The sequence below is a fragment of the Garra rufa genome, chromosome 18 (assembly GCF_049309525.1).
Source record: "Garra rufa chromosome 18, GarRuf1.0, whole genome shotgun sequence".
In the NCBI taxonomy this organism is placed as follows: domain Eukaryota; kingdom Metazoa; phylum Chordata; class Actinopteri; order Cypriniformes; family Cyprinidae; genus Garra; species Garra rufa.
The window spans coordinates 33018901-33036594 of record NC_133378.1 but is presented as its reverse complement, the minus strand read 5'-3'; the positions used below and the strand labels follow the sequence as shown (position 1 = coordinate 33036594).

Sequence of the window (17694 nt, the reverse complement as noted above, 5' to 3'; positions counted from 1 at the left end):
TTCTTTTAGACTGAAGAAAGACATACACGAACATCTCGGATGACACAGGTTGAGTCAATTATCAGGAAGTTTTTTATTCTGAAAGTGAACTAATCCTTTAAATGACAATTACATAATAGATTTTGTTGAAAATTACTTATTTAATTTGTTAAATGACATTTTAAAAATGAAAAGATTAATTTACTTTTACATTTATTTATTTTTTTTGTAAATTTTCGCTGTTTTACACAAAAGTCCTCTAGCATAAGAATTACACACAAAAAAAGTGTATTTACAATACATTTACAATAATATCTACACCATGGTTTATTCCATACTGGTTCTTACGCCATCTATATTGCAAGCAAATTGCACAACATTCAATGATTCTCATTTTGGTACTAAAACAAAAAGAAGCAAAACATAAAACAATCTTTTGTAGATCAGATTGCAAAAAAAAATCCATTACTTGAAAGGCTTATATGTGACCCTGGACCACAAAACCAGTCATAACAGTCTTTTTTTTTTTTTTTTTTTTTGAGATTTATACGATATATCTCAAAGCTGAACAAATAAGCTTTCCATTGATGCATTCCATTGTTAGGATAGAGCAATATTTGGCTGAGATAGAACTATTTGAAAATCTGGAATCTGAGTGTGCAAAAAATATTCAGAAAATTGCTTTTAAATTTGTCCAAATTAAGTTCTTAGCAATGCATAATGCATATAATTTATGGTAGGAAATTGACAAAATATCTTCATGAACATGCTCTTTACTTAATATCCTAATGATTTTTGGCATAAAAGGAAAATCCATAATTTTTAGCAATACAATGTATTTTTGTCTTTTGCTACTTATACACCTCAGCTACTTAAGACTAGTTTTGTGGCCCAGGGTCACATATATGAATTTAAACATCCCTGCATTCATGCGCTCAAAACGTCTGTGATTGTTTAAAATGCTCAAACTCTGCAAAATCAGGTCACAAATTAAAAAAAAAAAAATGGAGAGAAATGGAATGCTGTAATCATCACTTCACTAATTGCCGCAGTCAGAATCATAATCTCGATTATTTATTTGATTTACTGCACAGCCCTAAAATCAATCCCTGTCATATAATGTTTCAATTTTAACATCTCCCAGAGCTTGTAAATCCGTTCGCCATACGCAAATACGTCACCAGATATGGTCTCAATTATATAAGTGTGCACAAAAGCACTATTAGACTGCAGTTAAGTAGGCTGCACATATTTATGCATTTACTGTGCGAAAGTGTGTGACTGTACTGATTCATTCCTGTGGGGGCAGCGAACAACAAAATGTTTGCCTTTCTCTCGATGACAAGCTGAAACAAGCACGCTGTTCTTTTTTATACAATACAAATGCCTTCACACAACAGCTTGGCCCCAGTCACAACAATAAAAACTCGAGCTTGCACGCCAAAAGGGAACTAATATGGTTGATATTTGCGGCGAAAGCGGGAGAGACAGCTGGACCGTGCACGGCCCTAGCAGGACTATTAGATTAGAGCCACACGGTCTCCGTCTGGTTAAAGGAAATGACCAAGCAGCCTTTCAAAACAACCCTCTTGGCGGCTCGGAGCGAGGCCTCCTCCCCTGATTGGTAAAAGGTTTCAGGAGCGTTTGAGGGCTCAGTTGAGATGCTATCACACGGTAAGTGCTGGTAATGGGCTTCCAACTGTTTGTTTGAAGAGCTCCGATAATGACAGGGATCAACTGATAACGGCTTCTGCACGCCGGCACGTAAGACTCCCACGCGGAGCCTCAAACACAGTGACCGGTGGCCCCACGTGCACAGCTGCTTTACATACTCAGTGTCAAAGCAACAGCGGAGCTCCACAGATGGACCATTTACCCCCAAAAGCTTCGAGTAGGACAGAGAAACCTCTGTGTATTATGCTAAAATAAAACAGCATGCCAAAAAAAATAAAAAATACAGCAGGAGACAACATGAATTTCCATGCTGGGATGCTTAGTGGTGTAGGGATGAAAAAACCCCATCTGTTTTCAAAACCAACAAGTCAGTGTGTTTCTGAATGACTAGTCAACTAATAAATCTTAAAGAAGGCCTTTATAATTAGGCTGGTTTCACCTGACACCAACCGGATACCTGACCCTGACCCTGAACAACTGCACAGGCACAGGAACATGCACAATTATTAACATGAATAAGCGCAATAACACTTTACAAGAACATTTCATTAGTTAAATATTTTAGTAAACATAAACCAAGAAGTACATGTTTCAACAGCATTTATTAACATAAATAATATTAATTTCAACATTAATGCATTATTAAAATCAAAAGTTGTTTGTTAACATTAGTTAATGCACTGTGAACTGACAACAAAGAACTGTATTTTTATTAACTAACATTAACAAAGATTAATTAATTTTTGATATTTTTTGCACTAGTGGGTGCAGGACACTATAGTTCATTTATGTTAAGTGAGGATAGCAAATAAAGTAAACTGTCACATACTATACCCAAAAATTCTTCGTACAGCGGACTACCAGTTAAACTGATAAAAATATGGGACCAAAAAGTATGTATTTGACCATGTTTTGCTTAAGTGTTTTTTCTTTAATTGCTAATGTGATCTTTTTACACCACAGACCAAACAAAATATAGCATTGCTTAGTAACTGGTCAACAAAGTATTGATAGTTGTGTAAATATTGCCATACTAACAGTTGTCTGATTTTTCGGTTGAATGTAATCCATTACATCATTTTCTATCAAAGTTATCTGACATTATCAAGATGAGTTTAAATCTAAGTTCTTGTCATATTTGTGACCCTGGACCACAAAACCAGTCTTAAGTCGCTGGGGTAAGTTTGTAGCAATAGCCAAAAATACATTGTATGGGTCAAAATTATTGATTTTTCTTTTATGCCAAAAATCATTAGGAAATTAAGTAAAGATCATGTTCCATGAAGATTTTTTGTAAAATTCCTACTATAAATATATCAAAATGTAATTTTTGATTAGTAATATGCATTGTTAAGAACTTAATTTGGACAACTTTAAAGTTGATTTTTACAGTATTTTGATTTTTTTGCACCTTTAGATATTTTCAAATAGATGTATCTCGGCCAAATATTGTCCTATCCTAACAAACCATACATCAGTGGAAAGCTTATTTATTGAGCTTTCATATGATGAATACATCTCAGTTTTGTCAAATTTAACCTTATGACTGGTTTTGTGGTCCAGGGTCACATTTTATTACAATTTTCTAAACTATAGCAAATAAACTGATAATGTGAGAAATGCTGAAGGTGTTGGAATACATTTTGGTTTGACTGTACATGATAAAAAAAAGACAAAAATTAAATTACAACAACTAAAATTTGGAAAAATGTAGTTTTAAAATAAAATGGAAACATAAAAAAACTAATTAAAAAAGCATTGTTTTTGGATAAATACACAGCCAGAGTGATGCAGAAATTCTTTCCAGGTTAAAAAAAATGAGTTAAATTTGCATTTTTAAAAAAAGTTAACATGAATTACCATTTGATTCAGTTATTCAATTGTGAAACAAGATTTTTTTTTAAATATCCAAATACACAAAAGTACAAACACAAAGAGTAACCCTAATGAATTTTTTTTAATTCAAAATATTATATAAAACCTACAGTATAAGAATGCAACAAATAATAAATAATATAACAATGATAAAAAAAAATAATACTGATGTAATGCAATACAAAAAAATGCAAATAATAATGAGTGTGCCATTTTTATTATTTGCATTTAGCATGTTTTTTCCAGTACACGGTTAAGAACTGCTTGTGTAAAGAAATGTGTTTTCATCTGGTATAAGAGTATGTATAAGAATATGAGCCAGATCATCATTTTCAAGGGTAAGTTCTCTAATTTAATGTCTACAATTCTGAAACTCAAACCATACAGCATGGCAATAACAACACCAAGGTAATAAGTATGATTTTTAATAAAACCTGTACCTTTAATGCAATGCAAGTCTTTGTATCCACCTTAATCTTTAACATGGAAGTAAGTCTATGGGTGAGACTTCTGATTCATTAGTCACTATAGGGAAATAATGAGAACAATAACAATGTGCAGTAAACAGTAAAACTGTTTGCTCTACAAACCAGTGTGTTCATAACTAAGATAATACATTAAAATAATATAGTAAGACACATATGCAATATCAAGCAGCAAAAAGCTGTTTGGTACAGCTAAAAATAGCTGGACTCAGACGAGACCAGAAGCCACACCCATTAAATTTACAAATGGCCACACACACCATTACGATGGAAAAAAAGTGCATAAAAGCAACTGTCAAATGCATAAATGTAACTCACTCATTTTATCACTGTGTTACAGCAAACAATGCAACAGATTTTTAAAAAGAATAAAAAGTGGCTTCTTCAGTTAAACAGAAAGTGATAGTGTCAGCTGTCAGTGTGTGAAATCAGTATTTCTAAGAACTATGTGCCAACTGCACATCTCTGGAAGGTGCTTGAACCTGTCAGCTGCATATCTGCTCGAACACACCTATCCAAAGTAGGCCAAAGCATGACTTATCTTCTCTGGGAATTATACACACCGGTCTAGGGAAGAATGTAGGACTAACAACGTAGACACACTTAAAGACAGGGCCTTTATGAGCTGGGAAATTTTCGCAGTCTAGCCGACAGACAGCTCTGACAACAATGAAGAGGCCTGTTAAACCAACTCCTGCAAAAAAAGCAAAAACAGCAGCGGGCCGGTTGCTCGTCTGCCTTTGTTTCCACTCGTCTCAGAGCCAGGGATGAGAATGGCTCAGTAAAACAACTTGTGACATGCCTGTCTAAAAAGAATGTCAAACGGCGTCCCCAAAAGCAAATTAGGGCCTCTGTGGTCTCGACTCTCACCCAATTCCTGGCATTGCTTAGGGACCGATGTGCTTTTGGATATGCAAACAGCCAGAGCGAGGGAGAAATTGTTTCCAGTTTAAAAAAATGAGGTAGATTTGACTTTTAAAGGTCAACATGAATCACCAATATGAATTTGCAATTCATTTGACCAATTTCAATGTAAAATAAGGTTGGGACTTCATTGAACACTACTATTTAAAAGCTCACAGTCTACTGCTCACCAAGGCTGCATTTATTTGATCACAAATATAGTAATATTGTGAAATATTACCATTTAAAATAAGTCTTTTCTATTTGAATATATTGTAAAATGTAATTTAAAAATGTTCAGGATCATCAGTGTCACATGATCCTTCAGAAATAATTATAATATGCTGCTTTATTGTTTTTCAGGATTCTTTGATTAATAGAATGTTCAAAAAGAGCAGCGTTTGTTTAAAATAGAAATGTTTGTCACATTATAAATGTCCTTACTGTCACTTTTGATTCATTTTATACATCCTTGTTGAATAAAAGTTTTCTAAATATTTTGGGGACAAAAAAAATCTTACTGACCCCAAACCTTAAAATAGAGCCAGACTAAACGTGAATTTGCTAAAACAATGCCTAAATAGCCATGCGTCTATTTGTTAACAACATCCAATAGGTCGTGCGGAAAGGAAAATAGTTTCAGAGGAAGAGCATGTTTTATTATTTTGACAAAAAACGACGAGGAAAGAATTGGAGGCAAAACAAAAATGTAAATAAGATTAATTCTAATTTCACGCCACAGCTGACAATGCTAATCAACATCTGCCTCGTCAAGCTCCTCCAATAATTTCCCAGATTTTCAAACATTCATGTAACGTGTTTTCCACAAAAGGCAATTTGGTATTCAGGCCGTGTGCATATGCAAGGCGAAATATGTTTCTCATTTTCATGACCAGGAGACAGAGGAGACTTGTTTATTGTGTATCCGTCAGTGTGTTTTCACAGCAGGGTGTGTTCTTGGATTCCACCGCACCAGGACGTCATCCCCAGGTGCTTCCATCAGCCCTTCTTCACTCTCTCTTTCTGCCTCTCTCTGTAAATACCTATTGGATTAGGTGGGCAGCTGTAGGGGGGCGGGTACTGATTGACATCTAAAAGGCTGGAGTGTTGTTCAGACTTGCAGAGGAGTAAAAGAGGCACAGCAGGAGACGGCGAGTAGTGTATATCTGTGCATGTGTGTATGCTTTGAGGAGGGGGAATGCAGAGTCTGCTTTGTTGTTGCCATCCAAACCCATCACAGATTCTCCCCTCAGGACTTGAGATGAGATTTCAGATGTCTGTGGCTTGTGTTTTCCCCTAAGCTACTGTCTAAACAAGAAAAATCCACAGACGGCTCGCATTCTTGCAACACATTCTGGATCTAAAGAGCCAGTGAATGCACTACACCTCAGCTAAAAAAAACAGAATAATGAACCGCGACAGCTGGTTTGAGAAACCTGCCATTTTTCTGGAATGCTATAAAATGTAAAAACTTGATATATTAAACCAACAAAAAGTATTTTTGCAGAATAAAATGTCTGTTAAATGGCTCTTTTCCCCTCTTTCAGCCATCTGTTGTTTCTCTGTCCTCTCTCACACACACTTTCCGACTGCTGTCGGATGTAAAACAGCGCCCCCTGTGACACTTTTTTTTTTTTGACTTTTTTTTCTCTGGGGCCAAACACCTGTAAGAAATATCCTTTTTTCAAAGAATGGGACTAGCTAGCTAGCAACAACTTAAACGATTCAAGAACATCACAGAAAAAGAGTCAGCAAAACAAGCAAGAGTCTAAAATACTATACTACTTGTATACTTTACGCCAGTGGTTTTCAATCCTGGTCCTGGGGACCCACTGCTCTGCACATTTTGTATGTATCCCTTATCTGACACACTCAGTTAAGTACATGGATCTCTCTCCTAATGAGCTGATGATCTGTATCAGGTGTGTTAAATAAGAGAGACACACAAAATGTGCAGAGCAGTGGGTCCCCAGGACCAGGATTGAAAACCACTGCTTTACGCAATACATGCGTGGACTACTAATTTGACTAAAACATGCAGCATAAAACAACGTATACTGCACATATCCCACAATTCATGTTTGAGCTGGATGCAATATTAGCCATTAATCTGATCATAGGTAATATAGTACACTATTTTAAATCCCTACTGATGCAAAATGCGTTTTGCATATACCGTATTACACTACCAGTCAAATGTTTTTGAACAGTAAGATTTTTTTTAAGCCTCTTCTGCTCACCAAGCCTGCATTTATTTGATCTGAAGTGCAACACAATCAGTAAAAACAATAAAAATATTTTACTATTTAAAATATTGCTTTCTATTTGAATATATTTTAAAATGTAATTTATTCCTGTGATCAAAGCAACATTTTCAGCATCGTTACTTTTCAGTGTCACATGATCCTTCAGCAATCATTCTAATACGTTGATTTGTTTAAGAAACATTTTTTATTATTATTATCATTATTATCAACATTTAAAACAGTTACATTTAGTACAGTTAGTACATTTTTTACAAGATTATTTAATGTATAGAAAAATCCAAAGATCAGCATTTATCTGAAATAATGGTTTTTGTAACATTATACAATGTACCCTTCAAAAGCTTGGAGTCAGTATAATTTTTTTTAGAAATTAATAGTTTTATTTAGCAAGTATGCTTTAAATTGATCAAAAGTGATGATAAAGACATTTATAATGTTACAAAAGATTTCTATTTCAGAAAAATTCTGTTCTTCTGAACTTTCTATTCATCAAAGAAACCTGAAAAAAATACTACTCGCTGTTTTCAACATAATAATAATACAATTTGTTTGAGCAGCAAATCCTAATATTAGAATGATTTCTGAAGGATTGTGTGACTGGAGTAATGATGCTAAAAATTCAGCTTTGAAATCACAGGAATAAATCACTGTGTAAAATATATTCAAATAAAAAAACAATTATTTTAAATGGCAAAAATATTTAAAATTTTTACTGTTTTTGCTGTACTTCGGATCACATAAATGCAGGCTAGGTGAGCAGAAGAGACTTAAAAAAAAAAAAAAAAAAAAAATCTTACTGTTCAGAAACTTTTGACTTGTAGTGCATTTAAAAAAAAAACTTTAAAATGTAAAAATTCACATTTTTATGATAGATTTTTAAATGCACAAAAAAGTAGCTTAATTTAATAACGAAGGAATGATTGAAAAAAGAATTCCAGAGCTTCATAAAAAAAAATAATAACTTACAGCGCATGAAACACCCCAAAACAAGATCTTTTGTCAGAATCTTATAAACAAATGCAGGTTCAGTACTCACATAATGCTGCCATCTCTTTGGGAAGGTCCGCCCCAAACCGCCCAAACAGGCTACTATTGGTCAGCAGGTCGAAGGGGGAGTGGCTCCGCATGGAATTGAAGGCAAAGGGGTAGACAGCAGGTGGGAATCCGGTCATGTGACCCACCTGCCGTTCCCTATTGGTTGCCATGGCGACGGTTGGCTGCCAAAGGCTGGTCGGGCCTGTCGTGCGCTTCAACGGCCTGTGTGACAATGTTGGCAAACTTCTCAGGTCTCCGTCACGGCTCCGCTTTCACTCGTTCGACAGGATGTACCTTCAGGAGGAAACATATTGTAAGTTAAACATTTGTATGAAGAATTATAAACAGTAGTAAAGAGGTTCAGTGATTTCAAGCTCGTGTGCCACATAAACAGTGTACATTTACTCACTCAAGCCATTCCAAACCCTAAATGTTTTTCATTCTTTGTTATTCACTCATGATCTTCCACTTAAAAACTTGTGACTCAGTGGGTTAAATGGACCAGACCAATTAAAAATGAATCACTGTGAATCAGGTCAGACGATTCACTGAAAAAACAACTCGGAAGAATGATTTGTTTACTCATGAATCCATTAAGGACATGAAGCAGATGTCAAGGCATTTAGATTAATGTGACACTGGACCACAAAATCTTAAGTTGCACAGGTATATTTGTGGCAATAGCCAACAATCCATTGTATGGGTCAAAATGATAGATGTTTCTTTTATGCCAAAAATCATTATTATGGATGCCCGTTTTTGCCACTAAACAAAAAATAAAGGCGGTATCTCACAATTCTGACTTTTTTCTGAGAACTGTGAGATATAAACACACAATTGCAAGAAATAAAGTCAGAATTGCATGATATAAACTGTGAGTTTGTATCTCACAATTCTGACTTTTTTTCTCAGAATTGTAAGATATAAACTCACAATTGTGAGTTATAAAGTCCAGTTCTGAGGAGAAAAAAAAGACTGTTATGTTCACAGAATTACACGTTTATATCACACAATTCTGACTTCATTTCTCAGAACTGCGAGTTTAAATCTCACAATTCTGACTTAACTCGTAATTGCGAGTTTATATCTCACAATTCTGACGTAATTTCTCAGAATTGTGAGTTTATATCTCACAATTCTGACTTAATTTCTCAGAATTGCAAGTTTATATCACACAATTCTGACTTCATTTCTCAGAACTGCGAGTTTAAATCTCACAATTCTGACTTAACTCGTAATTGCGAGTTTATATCTCAGAATTCTGACGTAATTTCATAGAATTGCGAGTTTATATCTCACAATTCTGACTTAATTTCTCAGAATTGCAAGTTTATATCTCACAATTCTGACTTAACTCTCAATTGTGAGTTTATATCTTGCAATTCTGACTTTTTCTTCTCAGAATTGCATGATACTAACTCAAAATTGTGACTTTTTTCCCAGACCTGCGAGTTTATATCTCAGAATTCTGAATTTTAAGTCCGAATTTTTAATTTGTATCGCAATTTTGAGAAAAAAAAGTCAGAATTGTGAGATAAGTCGTGGTGGAAACAGGCTTCCGTAAGATGTTATGCAAAGATCATGTTTCATGAAGACATTTTGTAAATTTTCTACAGTAAATATATCAAAACTCATTTTTTAATTAGTAATATGCATTTCTTAGAACTTGAATTGGACAACTTCAAAGGCGATTTTTCTCAATATTTAGATTTTTTTGCACCCTCAGAGTCCAGATTTTCAAATAGTTGTCTCTCTACCAAATATCGTCATATCCTAACAAACAAAAACTGAAAGCTTATTTATTCCGCTTTCAGATGATGTATAAATCTCAATTTCCAAAAAATGCCCCTTGTGACTGGTTTTGTGGTCCTGGGTCACAAATTATCCGACATAAAGCTATCATACGGCTTCAGAAGATTTGAAATATAGTGCACGAACCACTTTTTGAAGCTTGAAAGCCCCAGCTCCATTCATTCAAATAGCATGGAAAATTTGGCTAGTACATTGTTCAAAATAAAAAAGAAGGTGTGGAATGACACGAGCATGCTTAAATCATAACTGAATGTTAATTTCCGGATGAACTAATCTTTTAAGAACCCCTAACGTCGCACAAACAGCAATCTGCGAGTTTCTCACATCGGTTTAACAACAACAACCAGCAGCCAGTGCGTAAGAGCGCTTATGTGTGTTAAGAGGAGGGTGGAGTCAGGAGGAAATCGATGGGGTGATATGTAAAAACGGAGGGCGAGCAAAAAAAGAAACGAAGGGGAGGGAGGAAAATAATAAAGCGGTTAGGAAAAAGTTAGGTTGAGGCAGGAGAAGAGAAACAGAGGGAGGGAGAAAGAGAAAGAGAGAGTGCTCTTGTCTGCTCCGTTTTGAAATGTGTCCAGACGTTTGTGGTGTTTCCAGGCTATTCCATATGATTTAAATCACCCAAACTCCACAAGAAAGAGCTTCTCTGTTTGTGCTGCCAGTCTCTAAGCCCTGCACGACTACAGTCGGGCTCTCACAGACCTGCAGAGCTGGAGAGGAACTGAGAGAGAAGAGGTGACAGCTTGTTTGTCCAATTGTTCTGCATCTGCGATTCCTCTCACAAACAACGAGGTGTTTGCCACAAATGAAACCAGAAACCTCACTAATTCTGATTCATCCTTAAAACAAAAAAGCATTAAAAGCTTGTTTAAAAGATGTTTCGATATTTGCACTGGAAAACAAGAGTGATTTTTTGGCAGTGAGATCCGCGCTCTTACGCACACTTTTCAATAAGACAAAACCTATCTTCATCACTGCGCTAGTGAATGCTGGGTTGTCCCTTTCCATTTTTTGTTCCTTCTCCCTTGAGTGATTTTTATGAGTGGGTGGTGCTGGCGGCTTGTTGTTTAAATGTGGTTTTTGAAAAATGAGCTGAGCCAAAGAATTCTGCGCTTTTTGGAAGTGCTGTGGTTTGTGAATCAGGGCAAAAAGCAAGGGAAAAATCGTGCTCATGAATTCGGCATAAACATAGGCCGAGCTGAGAGAAAGAAAGAGAAGAAGAAAAAAAGGAGACAGATTCAGTGACGGAGTCCGGGCACTGGGGGGCACTACGGGGGCGGCACTCTGGCCAGGAAAGATCCAGGGCTTTCCAAAACATACATTCGTACAGTCTCTTTCTCACTGCCGCATAAAAACACTTGCACCTGAACACATAGTCTTTGAGAGAAATACTGAGCTCCCTTTCCATAACAGATGCACACAGCTCTACTGTAATCCACACGGTCAAATCCTAAGAAACCTCTTTCCAAGTGCTACACACACATGGGTCAAAGGTGTCTATTTTGCACTATTAAAATACATTTTTAAACATACTATAATGTATAAATGTCCAACTGTAAATATGCAGCCATCACAGGGCTTTGTAAAAGTTTTTTTCATGATATCACTTCCAATGCTTCTCAAGTTACGGATTAGGTTTAATAGCATTCTTTGATAGAAGTGATATGTTAAACATTTTGAAATAAAATGGCCAACTTTGACTTACTAAGGGAAAACTGTAATAGCTAAATCCTAAATACACACATTAAAATAATATTTTCACACTTGTATAATTTGACAATTCGACTATTCACAACACAAATTGTAACATTTCTTGATTAATTTTACTGTTTTCTTCACACATCATGTCTTATATTTTATCTCAAGCACGTCACTGACAGTAATAAATAAACGCAGTAATTAAAAAAATATATATAAAATTGTTTTAAAAATTGTGCAAATGAAGCCACAACTAAAAGAAGTCATATATATATATTTAAACTGATATAAATAATATATATAAATAAATAAAATATAAAATAAAATATAAAATATATACATTTTTCCTTCACACATTTAAATTATATTTTTATTACAATTTGTTTTTTTTCATACAAATTTAGCAAATGACACTACTTTGTATCAAAACATTTTGTAATATATAATAATTTTCCCACAAAAAATGATACAGTTATTTATGCTTAATTTATTTATTGTGTAGATTAGCATTTAAAAAATGAATACCTATTTTTATGATTATTTTAAATAATCACAGTTGATATAAATCATTTTCATTCAATACATAATTAAATTATTAATGCTAATTTAACTTTTAAAATTTTTGCTTTTTAAAAATTTATATTTTTATTATGTTTATTTTAAATCATTTATGTAAAATCCATTTAAAAAGCAGCAAAAATAAGTAATTGAGGAATGATTAAAAAGTTTCTAAGAAAAAAGTTGTACTATTTTTACAAATTTTGCTATGACACCACAACTAAGGGACAGTCTTTTTATTTAATTTAATTTTTTTAATTGATATAAATCATTTTAACTCAATAAATAAATAAATTATTAATGCTTATTTTACTTTATTTTATTTTACATATTTGCTTTTTAAATTTTTTTTTTTTTTACATAAAATGCTTTCGAAAAGCAGCAAAAATAAGTGATGCAAGCATGATAGAAAAGTTGCTAAGCCCTTCAAATAACAAAGAAAAAAAATTTTTTTAATATAATTTTTGCAAAAGACACCACAACTGAGGGACTTTTTTTCTCTAATTTTTCCTTTTTTTTATTGATATAAATCATTTTCACACAATAAATAATAAACTGTTTATGCTTATTTTACTTATTGTTTAAATTAGCATTAAGTAATACCTATTTTTATTATTTTTTTATTCATTTACATAAAATGCATTTGAAAAGCAATAGAAATAAATGATGCAGGCATGATTAAAAAGTTTCTAAGACCTTCATAACAAAAAGAATAAAAGTTGATTTTTTTATTTTATTTTTAAAAAATGTAAAAAAAAAATAATAATAAATAAATAAATAAAATTATTTAAAAACAAATTAACAACATAAAAAATAATACTTATTTTTACATTATTTTACAATCATTTACATAAAATGCATAAAAGATTTTTTTTTACAATTTTAAATGTTTTTAAATTTTTATCATTTTTAATTTTATAAAAATAATAACACTTAATGGATTTTCACATTTACATAAAATGTACTAATAAAACAGAAAAAACAAGCAATGCAGTCACAATTAAAACAAAACTTTTTATAAAATTTGCAAATTACACCACAACTGAGAGACAGTCTGTTTTCTTTCTATTCTTTTTTAATGAAATAATTTATGCTTATTTTACTTATTGTTTCGTTTTTTTTATTAATACATTATGATGGATTTTTACATTTACATGAAATGCATAAAAAAAACAGAAAAAATAAGTGATGCAGCCATGATTAAAAAGTTCCTACACTGTCACCAGATTTAACTTAAAAACCTAAGTTCAGCAGCTACCTTAAATTTTTAAAAATTCTTAAAAAGTCATTTTAACTTATTACAATAAAAATGAGTTGATTTAACTTCTGAGTTTAAATGACTTAAGTTGATTTAACTTAAAAATTTTAAGGCAGCTGCTAAACTTAAGCTTTTAAGTTGAAACTGGTGAAAACTTTTCCCAGTGTATAAGACCTTAATATATCAAAAAGAGAAAAAGCTGAAATCCAAAAATAAAAAAAACAACCCCTGGTAAATAAAAAAAGTGCCTGAAGAAACAAAATAGAACAGATTCTTTTGTAAGAATGTAGTGCAAAAACATTCATTAATACATGTTAAAACAAATATTTTCTCCCTCACTGTGCCATTTTCTTCCATGGCTCCAGTATACACATCTGTCCTACACACACACACACACACACACACACACACACACACACACACTCCCTCCAGCCTCTCTGGTTCTGTTTCTTTCAGCAGAGCCAGTTAATTACAGCCTACTGCTGCAGGCAGCTTCAAACCACCACTAATTTAGAGTTCCATTACAGTAAACTCTTCCACATGTGCATCCAAGCTAGGGTGGCCACGTCTAAGGAAGGAGCTCTGCAGATAGGCACACGCCCATAGCCAGCCACAACAAGGCCTTGCCATCTCTCTCTCTCTCTCTCCCCCACCTCCTCCTTCCCTCTCTCTTTTTCTCCAGGTCTGGTTTTCATCTGCGACTGTGTGCCCTCGAACCCATCCCTGCCCATGTGGCCCCCCCTTCCCCAAACCCCCGCTGCAGCTCCGTCCGTGACCCCTCAGAACTGTTCCATATGTAACAGATATCATTTAGAGCTCACCATTCAAAACCACACATTGCCGAAGTCAACGTGTTTACCCTGGAGACCGAGGCAGCATAGGATAAATTCTTCGCAATTGAAGCGGAGCTGGAGCTGCTCGCTCTCGGGCCAAATGCGCTCTTCGCTGAACTGCAAGTGTTACTGTGAACTCAAATGATAGCATAATTATGTTTTCCACACATATCAGTCAAGGTTGGGAAATATTTGTTATATATCCACCGGGAATGTTACCAGACTTCGATTTCAATTGAAATGCTTCATTTCTAGTGTCATATGCAAGGCATGAAATACAATCAGATATCATTATATGCTAAAACAGTCAATTAAGATATAAGATAAGATAAAATACGATAAAATATACAATATTTTTAAGGTTTATTTATTTATTTTTAAGTCATTTTTTGTTTTTATTTATATGTACTTTTAAATGTTTTTATTTTTTAAATGTACATTGATTTTTTAAAAATAAATAATTACCATTTAGGTTAACTAATATACATTTAAACATTAAATGTATTTATTTATTTTTTAAATGCACTTGTACTTTTCATATGTATGTATTTAATTGTTTTGTTTTTTGTTTATTTACTTACGTACTTACTATTTTAAAGTAATTATTTATTTTCATTTTTAGATTTATTTTTGTATTTATTTTTTGTATATTATCTCAAATTTGGATAATAATTGCCATTTAAATTAACTAACAAAGATTTAAATGTATTTACTTATTTTAAAAATGTTTTTATATATTTTTCAAAAGTATTTAATTAACAAATACACATTATATGTATTTATTTATTTTTTAAATGCACTTATTGTATTAATTTTTAAAATGCTTTTATTTTATGTATTTAATAGTTTATTTGTTTATATTTATTTATTTACTTACTATTTTAAAGTAATTTTTTATTTAAATACATTTATTTTTGTATTTACTTATTTATTTATTTACAGATAAGATGTATTGTATATTATCTCAAATTAAGAATAATTACCATTTAAATTAGCTAATCTACATTTAAATGAATTTACTTATTTTTTGAGATGCACTTATTGTACAAATTGTTTAAATATTTTATGTATTTTTCAAAGGTATTTATTTAATTAACAAATCCACATTTAAATGTATTTACTTATTTTTAAATGCACTTAATGTATTTTTAAAATGTATGAATTTAATTGTTTATTTGTTTAAATGCATTTATTTATTTATTTATTTATTTATTTATTTATTTACTTACTTACTTACTTGCTTACCTTTAATGGGCATTAATAAAATTGATAGATTTACATTAACGAATATAGATTTAAATGTATTTACTCATTTTTAAAAAGGCACTTATTGTATTAATTTTTTTAATGTTTTTATGTATTTTTCAGATGTATGTATTTAATTAATGAGTATAAAATGCATTGTATTTTTTTTAATAATTGCACTTATTGTATACATTTTTAAAATGTTTAATGTATTTTGCAAATGTACAGTCGTGGCCAAAAGTTTTGAGAATGACACAAATAGGGCTGCACGATTAATCGAACGATGTTGTGAGGCGCGTTTAGTCAATGAAGCCGGTACTTTGATTAGTAGTAAATTTCCATCACTTGCGTTCAGCTGGAGCGGCAATTAATACACAGAGACGTAAATCCCTGACAAGCTACGCCAAATCACGTTCAAAATCGCATTCAATTTTGAGAGCGATTTGGCGTAGCTTGTCAGTGATTTACACCTCTGAACGCTCCAGCTGAACGCAGCTGAACGCATGTGATGGAGATTTACTACTAATCAAAGTACCGGCTTCATTGACTAAACGCACCTCACAACATCGTTTGATTAATCGTATTAGTTTTCACAAAGTTTGCTGCTAAACTGCTTTTAGATCTTTGTTTCAGTTGTTTCTGTGATGTACTGAAATATAATTACAAGCACTTCATACGTTTCAAAGGCTTTTATGACAATTACATGACATTTATGCAAAGAGTCAGTATTTGCAGTGTTGGCCCTTCTTTTTCAGGACCTCTGCAATTCGACTGGGCATGCTCTCAATCAACTTCTGGGCCAAATCCTGACTGATAGCAACCCATTCTTTCATAATCACTTCTTGGAGTTTGTCAGAATTAGTGGGTTTTTGTTTGTCCAAACGCCTCTAGAGGATTGACCACAAGTTCTCAGTGGGATTAAGATCTGGGGAGTTTCCAGGCCATGGACCCAAAATTTCAACATTTTAATCCCCGAGCCACTTAGTTATCACTTTTGCCTTATGGCACGGTGCTCCATCGTGCTGGAAAATGCATTGTTCTTCACCAAACTGTTGTTGGATTGTTGGAAGAAGTTGCTGTTGGAGGGTGTTTTGGTACCATTCTTTATTCATGGCTGTGTTTTTGGGCAAAATTGTGAGTGAGCCCATTCCCTTGGATGAGAAGCAACCCCACACACGAATGGTCTCAGGATGCTTTACTGTTGGCATGACACAGGACTGATGGTAGCACTCACCTTTTCTCCTCTGGACAAGCCTTTTTACAGATGCCTCAAACAATCGGAAAGAGGCTTCATCGGAGAATATGACTTTGCCCCAGTCCTCAGCAGTCCATTCGCCATACTTTTTGCAGAAGATCAATCTGTCCCTGATGTTTTTTTTTTTGAGAGAAGTGGCTTCTTTGCTGCCCTTCTTGACACCAGGCCATCTTCCAAAAGTCTTGGCCTCACTGTGCGTGCAGATGCGCTCACACCTGCCTGCTGCCATTCCTGAGCAAGCTCTGCACTGGTGGCACTCCGATCCCGCAGCTGAATCCTCTTTAGGAGACGATCCTGGCTCTTGCTGGACTTTCTTGGACATCCTGAAGCCTTCTTAACAAGAATTGAACCTCTTTCCTTGAAGTTCTTGATGATCCTATAAATTGTTGATTTAGGTGCAATCTTAGTAGCCACAATATCCTTGCCTGTGAAGTCATTTTTATGCAAAGCAATGATGGCTGCACATGTTTCTTTGCAGGTCACCATGGTTAACAATAGAAGAACAATGATTTCAAGCATCACCCTCCTTTTAACATGTCAAGTCTGCCATTCTAACCCAATCAGCCTGACATAATGATCTCCAGCCTTGTGCTCATCAACATTCTCACCTGAGTTAACAAGACGATTATATAAATGATCTCAGCAGGTCCTTTAATGACAGCAATGAAATGCAGTGGAACGTTTTTTTCGGGATTAAGTTAATTTTCATGGCAAAGAAGGACTATGCAATTCATCTGATCACTCTCCATAACATTCTGGAGTATATGCAAATTGCTATTATAAAAACTTAAGCAGCAACTTTTCCAATTTCCAATAT

The 17694-nt window shown here is 33.6% G+C and overlaps 1 protein-coding gene across 1 annotated transcript in view; it reads right to left on the bottom strand.

Annotated features, from left to right (window-relative positions):
* rarga (retinoic acid receptor gamma a) overlaps positions 1-17694 on the bottom strand; it is a 70572-nt gene that overhangs the window by 41391 nt on the left and 11487 nt on the right. Inside the window, exon 2 of the mRNA XM_073822870.1 lies at positions 8220-8512. Within this exon, the coding sequence (XP_073678971.1) occupies positions 8220-8388 (169 nt within the window). The 5' untranslated portion in view covers positions 8389-8512. The remainder of the gene's footprint in view (positions 1-8219; positions 8513-17694) is intronic.